Source organism: Astyanax mexicanus, chromosome 12 (genome assembly GCF_023375975.1).
Source record: "Astyanax mexicanus isolate ESR-SI-001 chromosome 12, AstMex3_surface, whole genome shotgun sequence".
Classification (NCBI taxonomy): domain Eukaryota; kingdom Metazoa; phylum Chordata; class Actinopteri; order Characiformes; family Acestrorhamphidae; genus Astyanax; species Astyanax mexicanus.
In genome coordinates this window covers 1718839-1743333 of record NC_064419.1, presented here as the reverse complement: position 1 = coordinate 1743333, position 24495 = coordinate 1718839, and the positions used below count along the sequence as shown (strand labels likewise).

At 36.1% G+C, this 24495-nt stretch overlaps 1 protein-coding gene across 2 annotated transcripts in view; it reads left to right on the top strand.

Annotated features, from left to right (window-relative positions):
- The window catches only part of phf19 (PHD finger protein 19), a 40907-nt gene that overhangs the window by 3599 nt on the left and 12813 nt on the right, over positions 1 to 24495 (top strand). Inside the window, exons 3-14 of one of the 2 annotated variants that reach the window (XM_049486220.1) lie at positions 1420 to 1501; positions 3141 to 3236; positions 6158 to 6252; positions 6436 to 6584; positions 11015 to 11110; positions 12990 to 13058; positions 14910 to 15030; positions 16189 to 16256; positions 16514 to 16663; positions 18922 to 18988; positions 20142 to 20227; positions 23436 to 23531. In XM_049486220.1, the coding sequence (XP_049342177.1) occupies positions 1420 to 1501; positions 3141 to 3236; positions 6158 to 6252; positions 6436 to 6584; positions 11015 to 11110; positions 12990 to 13058; positions 14910 to 15030; positions 16189 to 16256; positions 16514 to 16663; positions 18922 to 18988; positions 20142 to 20227; positions 23436 to 23531 (1175 nt within the window). Of the gene's footprint in view, positions 1 to 1419; positions 1502 to 3140; positions 3237 to 6157; positions 6253 to 6435; positions 6585 to 11014; positions 11111 to 12989; positions 13059 to 14909; positions 15031 to 16188; positions 16257 to 16513; positions 16664 to 18918; positions 18989 to 20141; positions 20228 to 23435; positions 23532 to 24495 lie in introns of both variants that reach the window. The other variant, XM_049486219.1, reaches the window with a different exon arrangement.

Below are 24495 nucleotides of genomic sequence, written 5' to 3'. Positions count from 1 at the left end.
CACCGGATTATACGGTGAACTAATGATTTTGGGGAAAATGAAAGGATTTAAGTGCACCTTATAGTGTGAAAAATACAGTATTTAAATTTTTTAAATGGTTGGAACAGAGATTTTGGACCCTTTTGGTTTAATGAATTAAAGGGGATGTTTTTACAAAATTTCTACAGGACCTTTTTTTTATCAGGATGTAAACATAGTGAGTCAAAGTGGATTCTAGTGAAGTGCACTGTTCTAGAAAAGCTTGAAAATGTGAGTCAGAATAAGTCACTGTATTTGGATTGGAGTCAGAAGTCTGGACATGCCCCTTAAAGAAACATTGCACAACATTCTAACAGTATATGCCGTATATGTTCATGAAAACATTTCCTGATGCTGTTTTATAGTTGCTTTATAATGCAAATCCGGGATAAAATGCCTTTTAACGAGGCAAAATAAAGAAAACATTTCCTTTTGATTTACTACTATTATATTACTATTATAATATGCTATTACTAGGCCTGTCACCATGTAGGTGTGTTTTGGGCATAGTGTAAAGAAACCAATCAGTGTGCTGTCAGTCATCGTTCCCTTTAAGAGTCGGGTGAGCTCTGACTTTGGCGCGTTCGTATCTTAACAGCGCGGCGCTTTTGTGCGTAAAAAATATTTCACACTTCTACTCTTTAGTGATAAAACATCTGCATCCAGACTCCAATTACAAAAAACGGAGGACCAGTGAGTTTTTAGGCTTTTTTCTCGGTCACATGACATCACGTAGTTCAGTAGCTCCTCCATTTCCACTCGCTGCTGTGTTTTTACGTTGATATCCGTGGAAACACGCACCCAAAGTGTAATTATGGTGCGGCAGTGGACAAATAGCTATTTTATTAAACGTGAGGAGACGAAACTCAGAGATGTGCGTCCGGACGGGACTAAAATTACCGGAGGACCACGATTATAGGAGTTTAGCAAAAAACAGTAGATAATTCAGCCTGTAATTTTTTATCTCAGAGGTCGCCTGAGAACATTAAAAAACACGTACATGATCGCTCTGGACGGGAATAAAAAAAAAAAAAAAACATAAACGATTAAATTACCCCAGAACTCCCTGAGATACTAAGATAGCTTAAGATAAGAATGATCATTACGATGCGCCTTGTGCATGGTGTACGATACGGCCCTTATATTTCTATTAAATAAAATGTATTTGTATTTGTTTTCTGGCAGTAGTACATTCTTGAAATTCCTTTTAAACAATGTAATGTTTTGTTTTATCGCCAATAATTATTTCACCCCTAATTTCAATATATATTGCAGAAGAACAAAACTTATCGCAGTGTAATTTTTCCCCTCAGTATCATGCAGACCTACTATATTGTAAGTCATAGTAAAAGTATGTCATGTTCACCCACTCTTCTCTTCTCTTCTTTTGTTGTTGTGTAGGTGAGCTCTTCAAAGCAGAGCTGCTTTGTCACATTTGAGGACAACTCTAAGTTCTGGGTGCTGTGGAAGGACATTCAGCATGGTAGGCATCCCTGATTCATCCTCTCGTATCATCAGAGCTGGAATGCAGTGCTGTGGTAGTGTGGTCTGTTTTTTATGGAGGCTGTATTACTGTATTTTTCGCACTATAAGGCGCACTGGATTATATAAGGCGCGTTATGTGACACTAGTAAGGAACAGAGGTGTCCCCATGTTTTCCTTGTAATTCAGCAGGTCTTGGCGCTGGGTGGTGAGACCCATGAAGCTAAGCTACGTTAAATAAACAAAACTGTAATTCTTAAAAATAAAAACATTTTCTTTCAAAAGTCAAACGAGTGCTGGCTGTTAATCTACACAGTTTTCTCTGCTGAAAACTGTTTGTTTGAGTGACTAAAGCTCTTCCATTTATTTACAGTAAGCATAGATTTCCAGATTTCCACTAATGTTAGCCATGGTTAGCGGCTAATGCCCCTTGATAGCGCTTTACTCGGTATGCCAGACTGATATAAGCTAGCGGTTTGTCCCATTTAGGTTGTTTTTAAAGGGTAAACACGCAGACTACAGTCCAATATACTTACCTCTGAATGGTGAAAGAGCTAGTGCGGTCAGCGGATAATGCTAATACTGCTCCAGTTTCCAGCCTCTATAATGCTGTACTTCAATGTTAGAGTGGCTTTACTGCTCCTTAATTAATACCTGACTGTTAGAATTCATACATAAGGAGCACCGGATTATACGCACTAATGATTTTTGGGAAAATTAAAGGATTTTAAAGGAGAACTCTGGTGTAAAATGGACTTTTGTTGTAGTAAAACATGATAAAAAATTCTTACCTTTGATGAATAGCACATCTCCGTTCTCCCACAGCGTTCAGAGATCCAGACATTTTAACAGTTTGTTCCAAACACCCTTCAGACTGGGCGACATGGGGCATAATTTACCCTGATAAATCACTTTTTACACCGTTATCCAGCTCAAAGTAGCTCCACACCTGCTTACTAGAATCTGGAGAGTCCAGACGTTTAAAACGAGGCATTAATAACTTAAAAAGTGCACAAGAAGCTCATTAAAAACCACTGTTTACATCCTATAACACTAGCTTCAGCTATATATGCATGTAGATTCCCCATAGTCTGCCTCCTGGTGCTGGCTGCTACGCTATGTGCTATGATGTTATTATCAGTACAGTGATGGCGGCGCTCGGAGCTGAAGCTAGTAGCGTTATAGGATGTAAACAGTGGTTTTTAATAAGCTTCTTCTGCACTTTTTAAGTTATTAATGCCTCGTTTTAAATGTCAGGGCTCTCCTCTCGGATTCTATTAAGGAGGTGTGGAGCTACTTTGAGCTTGTTGGACAAACTGTTAAAATTTCTGGATCTCTGGACGCTGTGGGAGAACAGATTGGTGCTATTCATCAAAGATAAGAACTTTTTATCAAGTTTTACTACAACAAAAGTACATTTTACAAGGACTTTGCGCCTTATAGTGTGAAAAATACAGTATCTCTCTAAATGTAAATTTAAAGTAAATGTAACCCCAGTGAGTGTTTGCACTGTTCTCTGTGCTGTGTTGTGTGTATGTGTGTTGTGTGTTGTGTGTGTGTGTTCTGTGGTATGCACGGTATGAAATGTGATGTAACTTTCCTGCACTGAATAACTGTGGTGTTTTTTGTGTGGAACTCAGCCGGCGTCCCTGGAGAGGAGCCCAAATGCTACTTGTGCTCTGAGACGACTATGATGTCTGATAATAAAATACTTATCTGTGGGAAATGTGGAATAGGTGAGTGGAAAACGTTGTTTGCCTTTTGGCCCAGATTTACACGAAGATAGGGGTAGTTTGAGAGCCTGAATGTCAGCTATGCAAATAGTGCTGGGCGATATAGGAAAAATCATATATCACGATATGGAATTGATATATATCATGATATACCACATTTAAGTATGTTTTCAGTTATTCTTCGAAAAATATGACAAAATAATATCATTACTTACTTTTTTCCAACTTTATTTCAAAGTGACATTAAACCAAACTTTCACAAATGAGAATGACTACCTTTTAGTGCAGCAATATATATGTGAATATATCAATATATATTCCATTGAAACTTTTCAAGGATTTTTCTCTCTCCTGTAAAGTTGCTGTTTTGGAGATGAGTGTTTTTCATTGGACAGCGACGATATGAGATATATTATCTCATATAAAATGTTTATTGTTCTGTGTCTCATTTCATCTTTTTTCTCATTTTCTGTAAATAAATGCTCTAAATGAGAATATTTTTATTTGTAATTTGGGATAAATGTTGTCTGTAGTTTATAGAATAAAACAACAATGTTCATTTTACTCAAACATAAACCTATAAATAGCTAAATCAGAGAAACTGATTCAGAAACTGAAGTGATCTCTTCTTTTTTTAAGAGCTGTATTAATGCAGAAATATGAAATTTTTTGGCAAAACACAGCAGTACAGATGTATTTGAGATATAGACATGTGGAGACAAGATGCACATGTCGTGACGCATTGTGACGTCAGATAGAAATTATATTTTTGTTTGAGCAGGAGACCAAAGGCACAGACAGAAAGCTCAGATTTAAAGAAAAAAAAAATATATATATGTGTATATATATGTGTATATATGGCCAAAGGCAAAGAATTGAAGTGTTCTTTAAAGGCTGACTTCCTCACCTGACCTTGAGCATGCTTTCTGCTTAATAAAGAATAAACTGATGGTAGGAGGCACACACAGACCAGAGGCATCTGAAGGTGAAGCTGCAGTAAAGACCTGGTAAAAAAACTTCAGCAGAGATGAAAATAAGCATTAGGTCATGATAATAGATATGATTCATGTAGTTTTTTGTTAAAATCTTTACATTTTCCTTCAGTCAGATCTTAAATGCTTCATTTCAGATTATTTGATTTATGGCCCTGAATGTTATATTGCCTCAAAGAGTTATGATTATGTTTCAGAAATGTGTGTTTTAAAAAAAAATCTATGACATTCATCATGTTTTCCTTTAAAGTATGTTTTATTAATTATTAAACGTAGGCTTTCACTTATCGTACTTATCGTGCAATATAGGAAGATAACTTTATGAATCATTTTGATTATTTCAGTATTGCCCATCATGTTGTTTTTAATGTGGCAAATCATTTTTATTATATACATTTTTGCATATTTGCTGATATATTGTCCCAGAAAAAATACTATTAAAAATGTTAATTTTATGCCACGTATGTAATGAATATACAGAAACACAATAATAATAATAATAATAATAATAATAATAATAATAATAATAATAACAATAGTAGTAATGCATCTACACACATTTAAAGAACAAAACAACTTTAGGTATTAAGGTATTAACAAATTTAGGTATTATTTATTACTTGAAATACATATTTAAATGATTAAATATCCCACATTATTAAAGTAAAAATATGTTTTTACATAGATTAGTATTTATGTGCTAATATTTACTAGTATTTATTTATTTGGAAAATAAAAAATACCCAGAAAGTTTTGGAAAAGTCATAGAAATTTGGTCTACAAATCTGTGTGTGTTATTATTAGAGAAATTCTATTTTGAGCTAACAAATACATCAGCTCAGAGTTAATTCAGTAATTTAGCTTTACACATCAGATTTTTATAAATTGTATGGTCATGACAATTTGCCTTGAAGGCATGGAAAAGTCATGAAAAAATCATGGAAATGTATTGGTTAAAACATGTATGAACTCTGATTCGTTCATATTAGTGGGCTCTTTTCTGTAACTAACCACAATGGCTATTATTAAGATCAGGAGGTCATGTCTATATATTGAATATTGAAGCTGATAGCATTATTATGTAATCATCATTACATGCAGATTGCAATATTATTGTAATCTGGGACTATACACATCCATACAAAAATAGTTATTGTGACAAATCTAATTGCATGCTTTATGAATGTTCAGTATAGTCTGTTTTCATTATGATTTTATTGTCTTTTATGGCCTGTTTTTAAAACTGATCACAAGAAAAATCCTGTATTTTGGGGCTGGTTCGAATCCCAGTCATGCAGCTTGCAATCAGCTGCCAGAGCCCTGAGAGGGCACACTTGGCCTTGCTCTCTCTCTCTGGGTGGGTACAGTACAGTAGATGGCGCTCTCTCTCTTTCCCCTCATCACTCCTTATAGGGTGATGTGGATTAGCACAAGGCTGCGTCTGTGAGCTGATGTATCAGAACCTATACCCTCCTTGTGTAGCAACTGAAAGGGTGGGATATTTGGCATCGCTAAATTTGGAGAAAATGGAAATGTATTAATGTGTTTTTAAATATTGTAATATACTATATATATATTGCACGACAACAAAATATCGCAGTGTATAATTTTTCCCAGTATCTTGTAGCTCTATTTCTAACTGAAACAGAACTGCAGTTTTTCTCAGTCTGGGTAAAAATCCATACAGTCTGCAGAGCAAACAGGAGTATTTTTGAGGCTCGGTGACGAGGCGGAGGCTAAGACTGCTCTGCATGTAATGACTCACTAGGGACCTGCAGCTGACTGTCTCTCCGCACTCTGAGGGATTAGTTCAGGCTGCGGCTCCACTCTTCATATATTTACAGCTCTGATTGCCTTCCAGACGAGCTGTTTCTCAACCTCCCGTCCTCTCTGCTCTCTTTTTTCATTCCCTCCTCCATCCACTTTCGGCAGGCTACCACCAGCTGTGCCACATGCCGCAGGTGGAGAGCTCGGCCGACCTCTCGCCGTGGTTCTGCAGGAAGTGCATTTTCGCCTTAGCTGTGAGAGTAAGTGTGTCTTCCTGTCCTCTGTCCCACTTCTGTTCTTTTTCCATACGACCTGCCCAGGCCTCGTAACAAGCACATAACCTAACCATGACGACACTGAGAGTAGAGTTTCTCCTCTCGCTCTTTGGCAGGTGAGGCTGCGGCTCGCTGACTCTCTGTTGTGCGTCTCTCTCTCTCTGACAGAAAGGGGGCGCTCTGAAGAAAGGCCCTGTGGCCAAAGCCCTGCAGGCCATGAAGCAGGTTCTCACCTACAACACAGAGGAGCTGGAGTGGGACTCACTGCACCGCACTAATCACCAGCAGTGCTACTGTTACTGCGGAGGACCTGGAGAGTGAGTGACCCCTGAGTTTATTCATCCTGCGCTTTATTACCACTCTTTATTATCACTCTTTATTATCACTCTTAATTATCACTCTTTATTACCACTCTTTATTATCACTCTTTATTATCACTCTTTATTATCACTCTTTATTATCACTCTTAATTATCACTCTTTATTATCTCTCTTTATTACCACTCTTTATTACCACTCTTAATTATCACTCTTTATTATCTCTCTTTATTACCACTCTTTATTACCACTCTTTATTATCACTCTTTATTATCACTCTTTATTATCACTCTTTATTATCACTCTTAATTATCACTCTTTATTACCACTCTTTATTACCACTCTTTATTATCACTCTTAATTATCACTCTTTATTATCACTCTTTATTATCACTCTTTATTATCACTCTTAATTATCACTCTTTATTATCTCTCTTTATTATCACTCTTTATTACCACTCTTTATTATCACTCTTAATTATCACTCTTTATTATCTCTCTTTATTATCACTCTTTATTATCACTCTTAATTATCACTCTTAATTATCACTCTTTATTATCACTCTTTATTACCACTCTTTATTATCACTCTTTATTATCACTCTTTATTATCACTCTTAATTATCACTCTTTATTATCTCTCTTTATTATCACTCTTTATTACCACTCTTTATTATCACTCTTAATTATCACTCTTTATTATCACTCTTAATTATCACTCTTAATTATCACTCTTAATTATCACTCTTTATTATCACTCTTTATTATCACTCTTTATTATCACTCTTTATTATCACTCTTTATTATCACTCTTAATTATCACTCTTTATTATCTCTCTTTATTACCACTCTTTATTACCACTCTTAATTATCACTCTTTATTATCTCTCTTTATTACCACTCTTTATTACCACTCTTTATTATCACTCTTTATTATCACTCTTTATTATCACTCTTTATTATCACTCTTAATTATCACTCTTTATTACCACTCTTTATTACCACTCTTTATTATCACTCTTAATTATCACTCTTAATTATCACTCTTTATTACCACTCTTAATTATCACTCTTTATTATCACTCTTTATTATCACTCTTAATTATCACTCTTTATTATCACTCTTTATTATCACTCTTTATTATCACTCTTTATTACCACTCTTAATTATCACTCTTTATTACCACTCTTTATTATCACTCTTAATTATCACTCTTAATTATCACTCTTTATTACCACTCTTAATTATCACTCTTTATTATCACTCTTTATTATCACTCTTAATTATCACTCTTTATTATCACTCTTTATTATCACTCTTTATTATCACTCTTTATTACCACTCTTAATTATCACTCTTTATTATCACTCTTTATTATCACTCTTAATTATCACTCTTTATTATCACTCTTTATTATCACTCTTAATTATCACTCTTTATTATCACTCTTTATTATCACTCTTTATTATCACTCTTAATTATCACTCTTTATTACCACTCTTAATTATCACTCTTTATTATCACTCTTTATTATCACTCTTAATTATCACTCTTTATTATCACTCTTTATTATCACTCTTAATTATCACTCTTTATTATCACTCTTTATTATCACTCTTTATTATCACTCTTTATTACCACTCTTAATTATCACTCTTTATTATCACTCTTTATTATCACTCTTAATTATCACTCTTTATTATCACTCTTTATTATCACTCTTTATTATCACTCTTTATTACCACTCTTAATTATCACTCTTTATTACCACTCTTTATTATCACTCTTAATTATCACTCTTAATTATCACTCTTTATTACCACTCTTAATTATCACTCTTTATTATCACTCTTTATTATCACTCTTAATTATCACTCTTTATTATCACTCTTTATTATCACTCTTTATTATCACTCTTTATTACCACTCTTAATTATCACTCTTAATTATCACTCTTTATTATCACTCTTTATTATCACTCTTTATTATCACTCTTTATTACCACTCTTAATTATCACTCTTAATTATCACTCTTTATTATCACTCTTTATTACCACTCTTTATTATCACTCTTTATTATCACTCTTTATTATCACTCTTTATTATCACTCTTTATTATCACTCTTAATTATCACTCTTTATTATCACTCTTAATTATCACTCACTCTTAATTATCACTCTTTATTACCACTCTTAATTATCACTCTTTATTATCACTCTTTATTATCACTCTTAATTATCACTCTTTATTATCACTCTTACTTATCACTCTTTATTACCACTCTTTATTATCACTCTTTATTACCACTCTTTATTATCACTCTTTATTATCACTCTTTATTACCACTCTTTATTATCACTCTTTATTATCACTCTTAATTATCACTCTTTATTATCACTCTTTATTATCACTCTTTATTATCACTCTTAATTATCACTCTTTATTATCACTCTTTATTACCACTCTTTATTATCACTCTTTATTATCACTCTTAATTATCACTCTTTATTATCACTCTTTATTATCACTCTTTATTATCACTCTTTATTATCACTCTTTATTACCACTCTTTATTATCACTCTTTATTATCACTCTTTATTATCACTCTTTATTATCACTCTTAATTATCACTCTTTATTATCACTCTTTATTACCACTCTTTATTATCACTCTTTATTATCACTCTTTATTATCACTCTTTATTATCACTCTTAATTATCACTCTTTATTATCACTCTTTATTACCACTCTTTATTATCACTCTTTATTATCACTCTTAATTATCACTCTTTATTATCACTCTTTATTACCACTCTTTATTATCACTCTTTATTATCACTCTTTATTATCACTCTTTATTATCACTCTTTATTATCACTCTTAATTATCACTCTTTATTATCACTCTTAATTATCACTCTTTATTATCTCTCTCTTTTATAGAGCTGCATCGATTATTCGATATAATCGTCTACAGTCGTTAATGTGTATCAGTACCGTATTACACAAAGTGCAGGGGACAGATTTTAGCATAACACCTCTTCTTTTTTTTCTATTGTTTAATCCTTCACTTTTATTATTCTCTCTCTATATCCACTTCTATCCCTCTCTCTTTTCCTGTCACTCTCTTTTTACTGTTTCCCTTCCTTGACTCTTATTCCCTCTATCTCTCTTTTTTCTCTCTTTTGCTCTTGCTCTTGTCTTGAGATCTCCCTCAGCTTTCCCTATCTACTTACTCGTTCTTTTCCTCTCTCTGTTTTCTTCCTTTTCCTCTCTTCATTTCTCTCTCTATCTCTCTCTCTCGGTTTCTCTCTTTCTCTACGTTTAACAATCTTTTGTTTAGCTTGTTCTGTGTTTGCCTATCTTTCTCTTTTCCTCTAATCTCTGTTTTGTTTCATATTTCTTGCCATTTCTATGTCTCTGTTCCTCTCACTCTCTTAGTCTCTCTCTCTCTTTCTCTCTCTCTGTCTCATTTTCTCCTTTTCTTTTTTTTGACAATCTTCTGTTACCTCTCTCCTTCTATGTTTCTTCCTGTTTCTCTCTCTATCTCTGTGTTCATTCTCTCTTTCTTTCCATGTTAATTTCTATTTCTATCTTTGTTTATTTCACACTCTTAGTCTCTCTCTTTCTCGTTCTCTCTTTCTTTGTCTCTCTCTCTCTCTCTCTCTGTCTCCTGTTCTCCCTTTTTAACAATATTTTGTTATCTTTCTTCTCCTTCCTGTTTCTCCATATCTGTGTTCATCATATCTTTTTCATTTTTTTCTGTCCCTTTTTGTTTCTCTGTTTTCCTCCTCTCTCTCTTTCTCCCATTTCTATCTCTCTGTTAACCTCGCTCTCTTACTCTCTCTCTTTTTCTCTTTCTCCCCCTTCTCTCTGTCCATATGTCTCCACTTTTCCTCTCCACCTCTCCATTTGTCTTACTGTTCCTCTCTAATTCTCTCTTACTTTCTGTTTTTCCCCTCTCTCTCGCGTTTTTCTTTCACTTCCTCTCTAACAATCTTTTCTTCCTCCTCTGTACCTCTACCTTTTGCCTTCTGTTCTCTTTCATCCATCCCTCTGTTTCTTTCTTTTCACAATACAGTATGACCCAGCTTCCAGAAATACACCCTGACCCCGCACTAATGGCCAGGAGAGAAAGAGAGAGAGAGAGAGAGAGAGAAAGAAAGAGATGTAGAGAGAGAGAAGGAGAGAGAGCAGCATGCTGATCTGAGTTATCGCTCTGAACCTGCTTTTTTCTCCTGACTTGTTGAGCGTTTTTTAAATGATCGGTTGCTCTGTGCTCTCAGAGCTGTAGGAATTGACATGCAGCTCATAAGCGCTCTATTATAAACTCTCTCTCTCTCTCTCTCTCTCTCTCTCTCTCTCTTCTTATCTGATACAGACAGTGAAGTTTAGTTTCTCTTTATCTGTCTATTTCCTCTTCCTCAGATGGTACCTGAAAATGCTGCAGTGTTTCCGCTGTGAGCAGTGGTTTCACGAGGCGTGCACGCAGTGCCTGCAGGAGTCCATGATGTTCGGAGATAGGTGTGTATGACACGTAATCACAAGCTTCATTTCTATTTGAGATATTTGTGTTATTAAAAGTCATAGTAAAGTAATGGAGGAGGTACCACTAAATGATCTGTAATAAAACACCATGAGCTTAACATTGATTTGTCTGGCAGCAGTTATAATAAAGCATTATTACACTAAAGAAAACATGAGATGTTGGCACTGGTGTGCTGTAATCATAGATCAGTGTAGCAGTGCCAATATCACACGTTATAGCAAGAATTTTAAGTGTTTTATTGTGATTATACCCCAGTGTTATTGTCACACCATCATTTTGTGAGGTAAAACAGTTATTTTCTATCAGACAGAGCCCTGCTAAAAAATCAGACATCAGGCAAGTGAGGATGCTGGCGTAATCACGGCCATAATTCATGATGAGTGAATTATATAGTATTTTTAGGACTATAAAGTTCACTTAAAATTCTTTAATTTTCCCAAAAATCGCCAGAGCTGCTTATAATCCGGTGCACTTTATGTATAAATTCTACCAGTCAGGTATTAAGGAGCAGTAAATCCAATCCACTGAAGTACAGGTTGGTTATAAGGCTGAGTTTTCAGTGAAGTTTCTCCAGCACTAAGGCTTGGTGCAGCAGCATTAGCAGTAGCTGCTAACCACTTGAGTATATTAGACTGTAGTCTTTGTGTTTATCGTGTTAAAACAAGCTATGTGGGAACACATAAGGGTTCCTCAGTCTAGCACCATCGGGCAGCATTTACGTCCCGCTAGCGCTGCGATTAGCGGCTATTGCTAATGCTGCTGCACCCAGCCTTAGTGTTGGAGAAACTTCACTGAAAACTCACCCTTAGACAAAATATAAGAAATCTAAGCTTACTGTATATAAACGGAAGGGATTTACTCACCCAAATAAACAGTTTTCAGCAGAGAAATCTGTGTAGATTAACATCCAGCACACGTTTAACTTTAAAAGTAAATGTTTTTTAAACAATTAAAGTTTTGTTTCCCATTAGAAGGGAAACATGGCGACACTCTTGTTCACTTCGATGTAGCATCCTCACTAGTGTCACTTAATGCGCCTTATAATCTGGTGCGCATTATATATGATAATAGACCAGAAAATAACATTTTTATAAGGCACTATAGGGCAAACTTTAAATCCTTTAATTGTATTTTAAGTATAATTATGATTAATAATTTTACTAGTCAGGTATTAAGGAGCAGTGAAGCTGCTCTGCCGAATTGCAATGTTATTCAAGAGTTTTAGCTAAACTTTTTGGGTGGAGTAGCATTAGCATTAGCCGCTAACCGCTATTTCCCTGTTCGGAGGGGAGTGTTATCGGCCTTTAGCATGCTCTTAAACCCAGCTAGCATTGCTAATTAAATGCTAATTTTAAAAAATCGTAATCTAAGCTTACTGTAAATAAATTAAAGCACTTTACTCACCCAGATGAACAGGAGTTTTTAGGAGAGAAATCTGTGTAGATTTTTTTATTTTTTTTTATTACAGTTTTGTTTACTTAGCTTAGCTTTACTTAACTTAGTTAGCTAGAAGTTCCTTATAGTGTCTCTCATAATCAGATGTGTCTTATATATTAAAATAGACCAGAAAACAGACGTTAATGGATAATGCGCCTTATAATACAATACCATATAATATATATTACGGTGCATTATATATACTGTATACTGTGTATTCAGTGTAAAAGCACAAACACACACTCTCACACACACACACAGAAGAAATGGCACGCATTAGAGGACCGTATAAGGTTATAATGGTGGTGTTGAGAAAGCCATGTCCGTGCATAAAGCTCCATTCGTCTCCTTTCAGAGACTGATCATTTAAATTCCTCCCTGTCGATTTTCCATCTCGCTCTGCTTTTATCTCCGCAGGTTTTACTTGTTCATTTGTGCGGTGTGCAATAAGGGAGTGGAGTACATCAAACGCCTGGCTCTGCGCTGGTAAATGTCTTCGCTCTTTCTCTCGTAAATGATCGCTCTCAGTCGTGTGTTGAAATTATATAAAGTGCTGGATGTGACTGATGCAGACAATGTCCCCCTGAAGACGTCTCCAGTCCTCTCTCTGAGAGCTGAGAACACACTGTATTTCAGGAATAAAGTGATGTCCGTTTGTGAAATCACTCCCTTTCTGCTCGTCAGATTTGAGGTATATCAGGATTAAGCTGCACACTGTGAGCACCCACTGTGCTCTGCTTCACAGGCTGCTGTTTGATCCGTGTAGAATACGGCGTACAGGGAGCATGTTTTGTGGACGATACAACATTTCAGAAATTATTGCGATAAACGATATTAAAGTAATTTTAAAAACTATTCACACAAACAGGTTTATTTACAGTGTTCATTTAATTATAGCGCCACCATGTGGAGCAATGAAGCAATGCTTTAATGTAGTGTATCGATACAATGTGATTTGATGCATTAATATATGTTGTCTAGGGCTGGATGATTTATTTAATAAAAAATATATTTTTATATGTATATATAATTATATATATATATATATATATATATATATATACACACACTTTTTAACTAAATTGTCCAGTAAAAAAAAAATATATATTTTATATATATATATATATATATATATATATATATATATATATATATATATTTATTCTTTTTTTTTTCTTTTTTTTTTAACTAAAGCATCCAGCCCTAGACAATATATATTATTGCATCACATCACATTGTATCGATACACTGGTGTCCATCGATTAAAATTTTTATTTTTATATTTATATTTATATATATTTTGTTTTTTTAACCTAAATCGTCCAGCCCTAGACAATTTATCTTATTGCATCAAATCACATTGTATCGATACACACAATAATAATATATATATATATATATATATATATATACACTTTTTTTAACTTAATTCTCTAGGTGTCAAGCGATTAAAATGTTTATATTTATATATATTTAAATATTTATATATATCTTTTAACTAAATCATCCAGCCCTTGACAATACATCTTATTGCATCAAATTATATTGTATCGTTAAACTGGTGTCAATCGATAAAAAAAAAATCAGATTAAGCACAACAATATTCTGTGATTAATTGTGATTAATTGTGATTAATTGCACTTGCTTTTCTTTAGATGCGTTTTTACAGTTTTATATAGGATATTTAACTATAAATAAAAGAATGCATGTAAAAAATATAAAATGCAGTTAAGGTTATATTTATATTAGAGACGTAAAGCTGGTATCAGTTTGCAGTTTGAGCGTTTCCTGTTGGTAGATATTTAAGATTAAAAGATGGTATTGGTGAATCTGCAGTTTCAGACTGACAGTAAATGGTCATCTGTGTCTGTGTTTCCTGTATCCGTGGTATTAAAGCCCTGTGGGGTTGAATACTTTCAGATAAATATAAAAAAATAAATGATAAATGATAAAATGCATTGATACGAGCTAGAAAATCTTCTCTGTTTGCTTTTTTGTTCCTCACATATTTAAAAAAGAAACTCCAGTGAAGTATTTAAAGTTTGCACGGCTCTTAAAGTTCAGAGCCCCTGATTTAAGCTTCATCCTGCCTGGGTAAAGTTAGAGTCTCAGTGTTTAAATGCTCCTAATCTCTGAGCCAGAGATACATTCTAATTTGGATTCTATACAGCGTGTAACAGATTATGTTGATTTTGGCGTGGGCTCTCCAGGAAATTAGGGCTTCTTAAAGTTTCGCCGCTCTGTCTAACTGGCTTTAAATCACCTCTAAATTTCTGCTGACGAGCTTTTCTTTCCTCTCAGATAGTTTTCTAATTGACTGTTATCTCTCGTTGGCAGGGTGGATGTGGTCCATCTCGCCCTGTATAACCTGGGAGTGCAGAGTAAGAAAAAATACTTTGAACTGGAGGAGATCCTCAGCTTCATCAGCAACAACTGGGATCATTTCCAGCTGGGCAAGGTTATACCGCCAGATAGTGCTTACAGAAAACTGTACAGGTGCAAAACAGGCATAGAAATCTGGCATATACTGCAGAATCTGTGCCATTACACGTACAGCTCTGTAAAAAATGAAGAGAGCACTTCAGTTTCTGAATCAGTTTGTCTGATTTTGCTATTTATAGGTTTATATTTGAGTAAAATGAACATTGTTGTTTTATTCTATAAACTACAGACAACATTTCTCCCAAATTCCAAATAAAAATATTCTCATTTAGAGCATTTATTTACAGAAAATGACCTCAATGACCTTTGCAGCTTTAAAAACTCTAATAATGCAAAGAAAACAAGTATTTTCATATTCATAAAGTTTTAAGAGTTCAGAAATCAATATTTGGTAGAATAATCCTGATGGTTTTTAATCACAGTTTTTTTTTCATGCATCTTGGCATCATGTTCTCCTCCACCAGTCTTACACACTGCTTTTGGATAACTTTATGCTGCTTTACTCCTGCTGCAAAAATTCAAGCAGTTCAGTTTGGTGGTTTGATGGTTTGTGATCATCCATCTTCCTCTTGATTATATTCCAGAGGTTTTTATACATTTTCAATTTGATAAAATCGAAGAAACTCATCATTTTTAAATGATCTTTTATGTCTTTTATTTTTTTCCAGAGCTGTATATATGAGCACACAAAAAATCTAAGAAATTAGTGGACTTGCTTTTAAACATGCTTTTTAAATGCCACATGAATTTTGTAACCATCTTCGGCTTAGAAATCTTGTAAAACATTAAGTAAAGCTGTCTTTTTTTGACCAGTACATGTATTTAATAGTTAAATATATGTTATTACATTCAGAGTTGAAAAAAGATAAAAAAAAATAATAATAAGTTTAATTTGGAAGAATTACAACAAGAAATTGACACCCATTTGGTGGAATAGTCCATCTACTTTATTGACCACATAATCAGAACGCAGTAGTCATATTTTTCCCCCTTGATATCTCATAGTTTCAGGCTCTTTTTCTCTAAATTTTATGTGCTGTCATGTAAAGTATGACATAAAATCATCACTGCTCAATTAGTCTCATGAATGTACTGTATGGGAGCTGCAACAGTTCACTTTTTGATTCATTTTCTTTAATTTTTTTCTTTAATTTTTGCCTCTTTTTTTAAACAGCTCGCCAGTACCCCTCCCTCAGAGAGAGGCCAGCTCATCCTCGACGCTCTTAACAAGTACAAAAGCAAGTAAGACACATTTTTTCCGCCTTTCTGAAAAGTGGTGGCCTGACCGGGCAGTGCTAATCTCTCGGGGAGCTGCTAATATAATCCAAGGCTTTAAATCCAGCTTCAGAATCTCGATTTGGAATGGCTGAAACATTGCCACGGCTGCTCTTGAACTAGTTTTATAACTGAGAAATAAGAGTTTATAGCAGGAAACATGCGATACTAGTAAGGAACAGGGGTTGATTGACCCAGTAATTAAACTGATACATTTATTTTAGGTTTCTTTGTGGAAAAGAAATCAAAAAGCGGAAATGCATCTTTCGGTTACGGACACGAGTTCCTCCCAACCCCCCCTCCAAACTGTTTCCAGAGAAGACCCCCAAACCCGAGGGCCGCCGGGGCTGTAAGAAAGGGGACGCGCTGAACGGGTGAGTGTGATACACTGATTTGTGAGTTTGGTTGATGCACTGCATCCTATGGAGTTTCACGAGGCTTTTTTTTCTTAAAGACTTGAATAAACCCTGGCTTTTGCTGGTGGCTGTTTTCAGATATGAGGTTTTAACTTGTATTTGTTTAGGTTAAGGTGGCTGAAAAGCAAAAAAAAACTATTCAATTCAAAGTAAAATCACAATAAAAAAAAAAAACGTATACACAGCAAAAATTTGCATTAATTAATTAAGACCTATATGATTAAATTAAGCAAAAACAGCAAATGGGGTAAGCTAATCTTTCCTAGTAAGATTTCTCAAAATAAGCAATTTAAAAAAAATCTAAATAAGACAACTAAGACATAAATCCAAGCCTAAATATAGAATTTGGAAACAAGAATGAGAAAAACTTGACCAGTGACTATGCTGATTTTGGGGTGTCGCCATGTTTACCTTCTAATTCAGCAGGTGTGTTCCGGTAAGACAGGGCGGTATCAGCTAGCGGTTCGTACCACGTAGCTTATTTTAACACTGTAAACGCACTACAGACTACAGTCAGATACACTCGCCTCTGTTAGCGGCTAATGCTAATGCTGCTGCAGCCTTATGACGCTGCATTTCACTGAGAGTAGCGGCTTTACTGCTTCTTAATACCTGACTGTTAGAATTCATACATAAGGCTCACCCGATAAAAAGGAGCTCTGATGATTTTTGGGAAAATTAAAGGAATTTAGGTGCTGCTTATTGTCCGAAAAGTATACACTGAAAAAAATCACTAGCAAAAACTGGGTAAAATATGTGTAAATTGACACATATATGATTATATCAAGCAAAAAAAAATAAATGGGCAGTGGGGTAAGCTATTTTTTCTTAGTAAAATTTCTTAAAATAAGTCATTTTAAATTTTAAAAATGAAAGAACTAGGACATAAATCAAGCCAGCAGTGACTGTGCTGATTTTCGATTGTTCAGAATCTCGATTTGGAATGGCTGAAACATTGCCATGGCTGCTCTTGAACTAGTTTTATAACTGAGAAATAAGAGTTTATAGCAGGAAACATGCGATACTAGTAAGGAACAGGGGTTGATTGACCCAGTAATTAAACTGATACATTTATTTTAGGTTTCTTTGTGGAAAAGAAATCAAAAAGCGGATAATACTATTATCGTATTTTCCTCAGCATTAAAATAAAACTCACCTGAACGGTGAAAGAGCTAGCGTTTAGCAAGGTTAGCGGCTAATGCTAAAGCTGCTCCAGCCTCAGTGCTTCAGAAACTCCTGTATAACTCTGTACTTTAGCAGAGTGGCTTTACTGCTCCTTAATACCTGACTGATAGAATTCATACATAAGGAGCACCAGATTATAAGGCTCACTGATGATTTTGGGGAAAATTAAATGATTTTCGGATCTTTTAGTCCGAACAATACGGTACTTATATACCCCAGTTATCCCTATATGTGTTTTCCTGTGTAATTTTCTAAAGTATAACCTCAGCTGTAGAATCTGAGATTCAGAATATTACTTTTAGCTCTTATAAACCTTTTTATAAGCATTGCCTGGAGTACAGTTCTCAGTTTAAATAATGGTACCTGTGTTTACCTGGACCCTAAACGCTCAGGAGAAGCGCTACACACTCACACACTCTCACCGCACCATCGTTTTCATCTCGCTGAGGAACATGTGAAAATTGTTTCACTTATCAGTGCTGCTTTGAAGTGTTGATTGGGATTAAATTGCCAAGAGGGGTGTTAATTATGGCAGGTACCCCCCGCCAGTCGCTGTTCTCTCAGAAGCAGAGAGTTAAAATGAGCTCCCCGCTGCACCCGGCCGCTCTCCTCCCAGCAAACAAACGCTTCCCTGATAAAACAACATCTTATTCTACCAGCGATGAGGTTTTCGTTCAGACAGGTCTCAGCGGTACAGCGTTCTCGCTCACACAACAGAAATCTGAAGTCTGATAATCAATTGTCTTTGTGTGATTTTTGCGTTTGCGCTTTGATTGCTTAAGCCAGTGTTTTATTACTGTAACTAGTTAATATTTAAATAAACATCTGTAATTCGGCGTATTAAGATGTCGCTCAGGCCTCGCGCTCTGTTTAACCAGCAGTAATCACATGTTTTGAGTGTGAGCAGAAAAAAAGGCTGAAAGGGAATAATTGATGGGGAAGCGTATTTCCTTGTTAGTTGTTTGTGTTGAATAGTGGTGATTAAATCCAGTTGTTTTCTGTTTTTTTGTTCTTGTGTCTTTTTGTAGTAGCTGTGCTCCTGCAGAGAAGCGGAGGAAGAAGAGGTCTAAATGGCTGCTGGAGGATGCTATTCCCAACGTAAGCCCTTCTCCAGCCTGTTCTGTTCTTTTTCTCCACCAACAGCTTGTTATACTGCAGTATAGAGTAGGGGTGGGCGATATGGCTCTAAAATAATATCACGATATTTCAGGGTATTTTGTGATAACGATATACTTGGCGATATAGGAAAACAGAAAAATAATGTATTAATTTCAGGAATATAGTATAATAGTATAACAGCATAATCATAATGTGGCAAAATAAATAATATAGCATAAAATAATATATTGCAGAATATTTAGTGCATGCATATAAACTGCAAACTAAAACAATTATACAATAAATACACCTAAAGCTTCACAGTCAATAATAGACTACTTTTAAGACAGAACAGCCCTATTATCACCATATGGATTTTTAATATCATGATATTTCTGTGTCACGATATATTGTATACGATATAATATTGCCCACTCCTTGTATAGAGTCTCTGAATCTCTGTTCTCAGTCCTGTATCTCACTGTGTTGTTTACCACTGACTGTCCGTCCGTTTTAAACTAGAATTGAAAAATAGCATTAGGTTTAAATTAGATTTTTTTTTTGAGACCTGTTGAAATCTCTTCACACTCTGTGCTGACCTTTTCCTCCTCGCTCGGTTCCTGTACACTTTTAGATCAGCTCATCATCTCATTCACACTCTTGACATCCCTTTGTAGCCTCATGGTCTCACTTCCTGGCCATCTAATCTGCATCACGCCACACAGGCCTCACATCTCTATCTCTCTCTCTCTCTCTTTCTCTCTCTTTCTTTCTTTTTCCTCTCTGTCTCTGTCTTTCATTCGCTCTTTTTCGCTCTCTCTTTTTCTGTGACTATTCTTAAAGGGATTACGCTGCTCTTCTGAAGCATTTAACTGACAAATCCCTCCGAGAGGTCTGGTCCCCAGACATGTTTTGCTTTAACAGCAACCTCCTGACACTCGGAGCTAATAGCGGGAATTGCTAATAGCATGACAAGTGGCCCGAAAGCGAAGGGCTTCAAAGAGCTCACTGGAGTCGCAGTAATAGAAGTGACGTGCGTAACCCATTGTAGTAAGAGCAGGGGTAATTATATCAGAGGCTCGCTGATTCAGAGCAGGATAATGAACATTTTTGTTGTGGTTTAATGTTGTTTCTCGTGGATGGTTCTCCGCAGAATGAGCTGACGTCCAGCTGGAGCTCCAATCATCACATGGCCAATATCTTCGACTTCACACTCGACGAGCTGCAGAGTCTGAAAAGGTGAGATGAACTGGTCGAGCCGGGGGGAGCGCGGGTCAGCGCCCCCACACTTCTGAAAGAAAAGACTACTCGCTTCTGTTAAATGTCATAAGACACATCTCCAAGAAAAGGGTCAAAATACACACTGTGGTGAGAGAGTGGTCTTCCCTATTATTAACACTGTTCAACACATATATAACCTATATAACCTGAGCTTATTAGACATATTTCTGACTTATTTCTTATCTTATTTTTGGACCTGAATCACACCTGCTCACATGTTCCATTCAATCAGAAGCAAGCCATTATTACCGTATTATAAGGCACATTATATTATGCGACACTAGTAAGGAACAGGGGTGTCGTCGTATTTTCCTTATAATTCAGCACAGGTCAATTTATCGCTGGGTGGTGGTAGGCGAGGGTAAGTAAAGTTAAGTAAAGCTTAACTTAAGTTAAGCTATTTAAACAAAACTGTAATTCTTAAACAAATATATATTTTTTAAAGTAAAATGAGTGCTGGATATTATTCTACAGTCTACACAATCGCTTCCGTTTAGTTATATTAAGCTTAAATATCCATATTTCCATTAAGACTGGATGCAGCAGCATTAGAATTAGCATTAGCATTAGCGGCTAACTGTTAGAGCTAGCACTAGCTTGTTTTAACACAGTAGACACACAGGCTAGAGTCCAATATACTTGCCTCAGAACGGCTCAGAAAGAGCTTGCACAGCTTAGCACAGTTTGCAGGTAAAGTTAATGCTGCTGCAGCAGTGCTAGACGAGGTTAGCAGCAGGCTACAGTCTAAAATACTCGCCTCTGAATGGCGAAAGTGTTAGCGCTTAGTGGGGTTAGCGGCTAATGCTAATACTGCGCCAATCTTAGTGCTGGAGAACTAAACTGTAACTCCTGTATAACTCTGTACTTCAGTGGAGTGACGATTTTAAGTGCTCCTTATAGTGTGAAAAAAAAAGAATTTTATTTAGTACAGAGAGCATTACATTGCCTAAATTTCACATTTGGTACAGTGCACTCTTTTTTCATGTGTAGAAAGCTGGGGTGTACGTGGCAAGGCTCATCTGCATTGCCAAGATAGCAATGAACGTCTGACTGTCTATTTTTTTTTTTACAGTCAGTGGAGCTTCTTTCTTTTCCGTTGCCAAGATAAACAAGCAAAAGCTCTGCTGCTGTTTAAATGACGCAGGTGAAAGATATGAAAATATACTGTTTGTGGGGTATAAGATAGCAATGAGCATCGCAACGCTAAGACAAAACCTTTTTAGATTGACTTTGAATAAACGTTTATTATACATTTTCCATGTTAGAGACGTTAGAGAATTTTTTGAGAAAATGAAGAACATAGAAAAGAAAGATCTTTATTTTCTGGATCTTAGGGGGAAATATATAAAGTACAGCACACAGTAGATAGATGTGACATTATAACAATAACTTACTAACTGACTTAGTGACTTAATACAGATTTAATGTATAAATTACCCTAAGTCGTTTTTCTGTCCAGTGTTGATGGATGTTGGCGTGCCACAGAGTCCGAGTCGTGGAAGATGGCATGTCTTTGTGTACGCGGTGTAATAATTAAATCTGTTAATAAGAATATAGTTCCAGTTTTGCTCCTCTCTCTCTTTTTCGCTCTCTCTCTCTCTCTCTCTCTCTCTCTCTCTTTGTCAACACGTGGCATGCTTAACCTTTCTCCGTCGGCTTTTGAATTGAATTAAACATCCGTTTATTGGCTTCTGAACAATCGCTTTCATTTGCATGTGTTTCCCTTTAGAAAAATCTAAAAGGGTTTACTGGGTTTTATTTTTCCCCCTCTTCGAACAGAAATCATTTTTATCAAGGCGGTGGCGGCGGCGGGTGAAGTGATTTAATTACACTTCTCCGTAAAGGTTATCGTCTCCCCAGCAGGCCGGAATAATAAGCGCAGGGTAAACACCGCGGGGACAATCGCAGCGCGGCCGCGCTTTCAGACGCAAGAAAGGGAATCCGTGAGTGCTCGCTGAAGTCTGGAAAGGAGCTTCAAATAGTTTGGTCTTTCTAAAAAGGCCATTTTTGGTCGACTTCCAAAGCCGTGCACCGCATTGAGTTCAGTCCTTTGAATCCTGATAAGTTATTTTATAGAGGAGCGGTTTATACTGAAGGCCCAGCGGCTGCTGTGATTAAATAATGTACTGTATTTCACAGGGAGCAGCTCATCTATTCTTTGGTTCTCTAAGTAGTGTCCTCTGAGAGGATCTGAATGAGGCGTTCAATTGAAATCTTGTCATGGAATTCGAAAAGATTCTTAACGTAACTCAATTGAAACGTCAGACAAATTTAAAATGGTAAAGTACCGTATTTTTCCAACTATAAGGTGCACTTAAAATGCTTTATTTTTCCCAAATATCGTCAGAGCTCCCTATAATCCAAATCACTTTATGTATTAATTTTCTTTCAGTCAGGTATTAAGGAGCAGTAAAGCCGCCCTGCTGAAGTACATACAGAGTTATACAGGAGTTTCGGTTTAGTTCTCCACCACTAAGGCTCGGTGCAGCACCATTTGCATTAGCCGCTAACCGCTCTAAGCGCTAGCTCTTGAGTATATCAGACTGTAGTCTGCACGTTTACTGTGTTAAAATAAGCTACATGAGACGTGTCGCTAGCTGATAGCATCATAGCTTATGGGAACACACAGGGTTCCTCAGTGTAGCACTGTCGGGCGGGATTAGCCGCTAATGCTAATGCTGCTGCACCCACCCTTAGTGTACATCTGTAAATCTAAGTTTACTGTAAATAAATGGAAGAGCTTTACTCACCCAAGTAAACAGTTTTCCGGAGATAAATCTGTGTAGATTAAGATCCAGCACTCGTTTGACTTTAATCATGTGATAGGTGGGGCTCTGGTCTGGGTTGACGGGTTAGAGGTGGTGCTAGCTGGGTTTAATGCACGTTTCCTTTTTGTGACCTCGCAGTAAGAAAGTCGTCCAAACAACTAATAGATGCATATGATTTCTGACTTAAGAGAGATTTTAAAATTGTATAAATGAATTTAGTAATTGAAAAAAACAGGCTGTATTAACAATACGTAAGGTTTAGGAGAAACCGAAATAAATTAAATCAAAGAACAAAGAAAGTTTTGATAAAAGTGTGTTAAACTATTTGTTAGTCATTTATACTTACAAAGTTCACCCGATCTTTCTCATTTTTTATTTCTCTCTTTTTCACTCTGTAGCACCAGTTCCAGCCGGACGTTCAGTCTGGATCAGGACTCCACAGATGCTGCCAGCACTTCAGGCTCTGCCACCACTAGCGTTTCCTACGACTTCAGGTACAACACCTTACACCTGACACCTGACACAGATACACCCGACTCATTACCCTACACTGGAAAGTGCAAAAGGATGCATTGCACGGCTTGAACAGTGCAAAACGTGAACTAATTCTCTTAAAGCTCACCTTCCGTCGTTTTTTCTTTCATTTTAAAATGTCTAGTTGTGGTCTCTAGTATGAATGAATGACATGTGAGCCGTTTTTGTAAAAAAAAAGTGCTCAGGTGTCTCTGTATAGCTCTTTTTTAATGGACTGTTTTAGGGGTGTGTCCAAAATGACCGGATTCCAGCTTTGCTCATGAATATTCATACATGCAAACAGCATGCAAATATCTCTCCTCTGATTGGCTAGGAGCACTGCGACGCCCCTCCACCGCTCTGCCGCTCACTGCCTCCCACCTCCTAACTGATGAGCGGTGATGTTGCGTCGCTTCAGCTCCGCCTCTGGGAGTTTCTCGAGCCAAGGTGGGCTGGTCTGTGAGTTTCTGCCTACGTAGGCAGAAAGATAATTCAAAATTCACCCGTTTTTCGGAGGGGGGGAGGGGGGATTTCTTTGCTTAGCTCCTGCAGACAATGGGGGCTGCAAAACAGTTTAATGTGCAGGTGTACACATTCAACTCGGAGAGACCTACTGTATTCCACAAAAAACAAGAAAAATCGGATTTTCGCGGAAGGTGACCTTTAAATAATCATGGGTGTGTTTTAGGCATAACGTGAAATAAAGCAATCATTCTGTCACTTGCTTCACATTCCCTTTAAGAGCCAGGTGCGCTCTGAGCAAGGCGGATTGCTATTTTTGATTTTGATATATTGCATCATGTTCTCCTCCACCAGTCTTACACACTGCTTTTGGATAACTTTATGCTGCTTTACTCCTTGATGGTTTGTGATCATCCATCTTCCTCTTGATTATATTCCAGATGTTTTCAATTTGGTAAAATCAAAGAAACTCATCATTTTTAG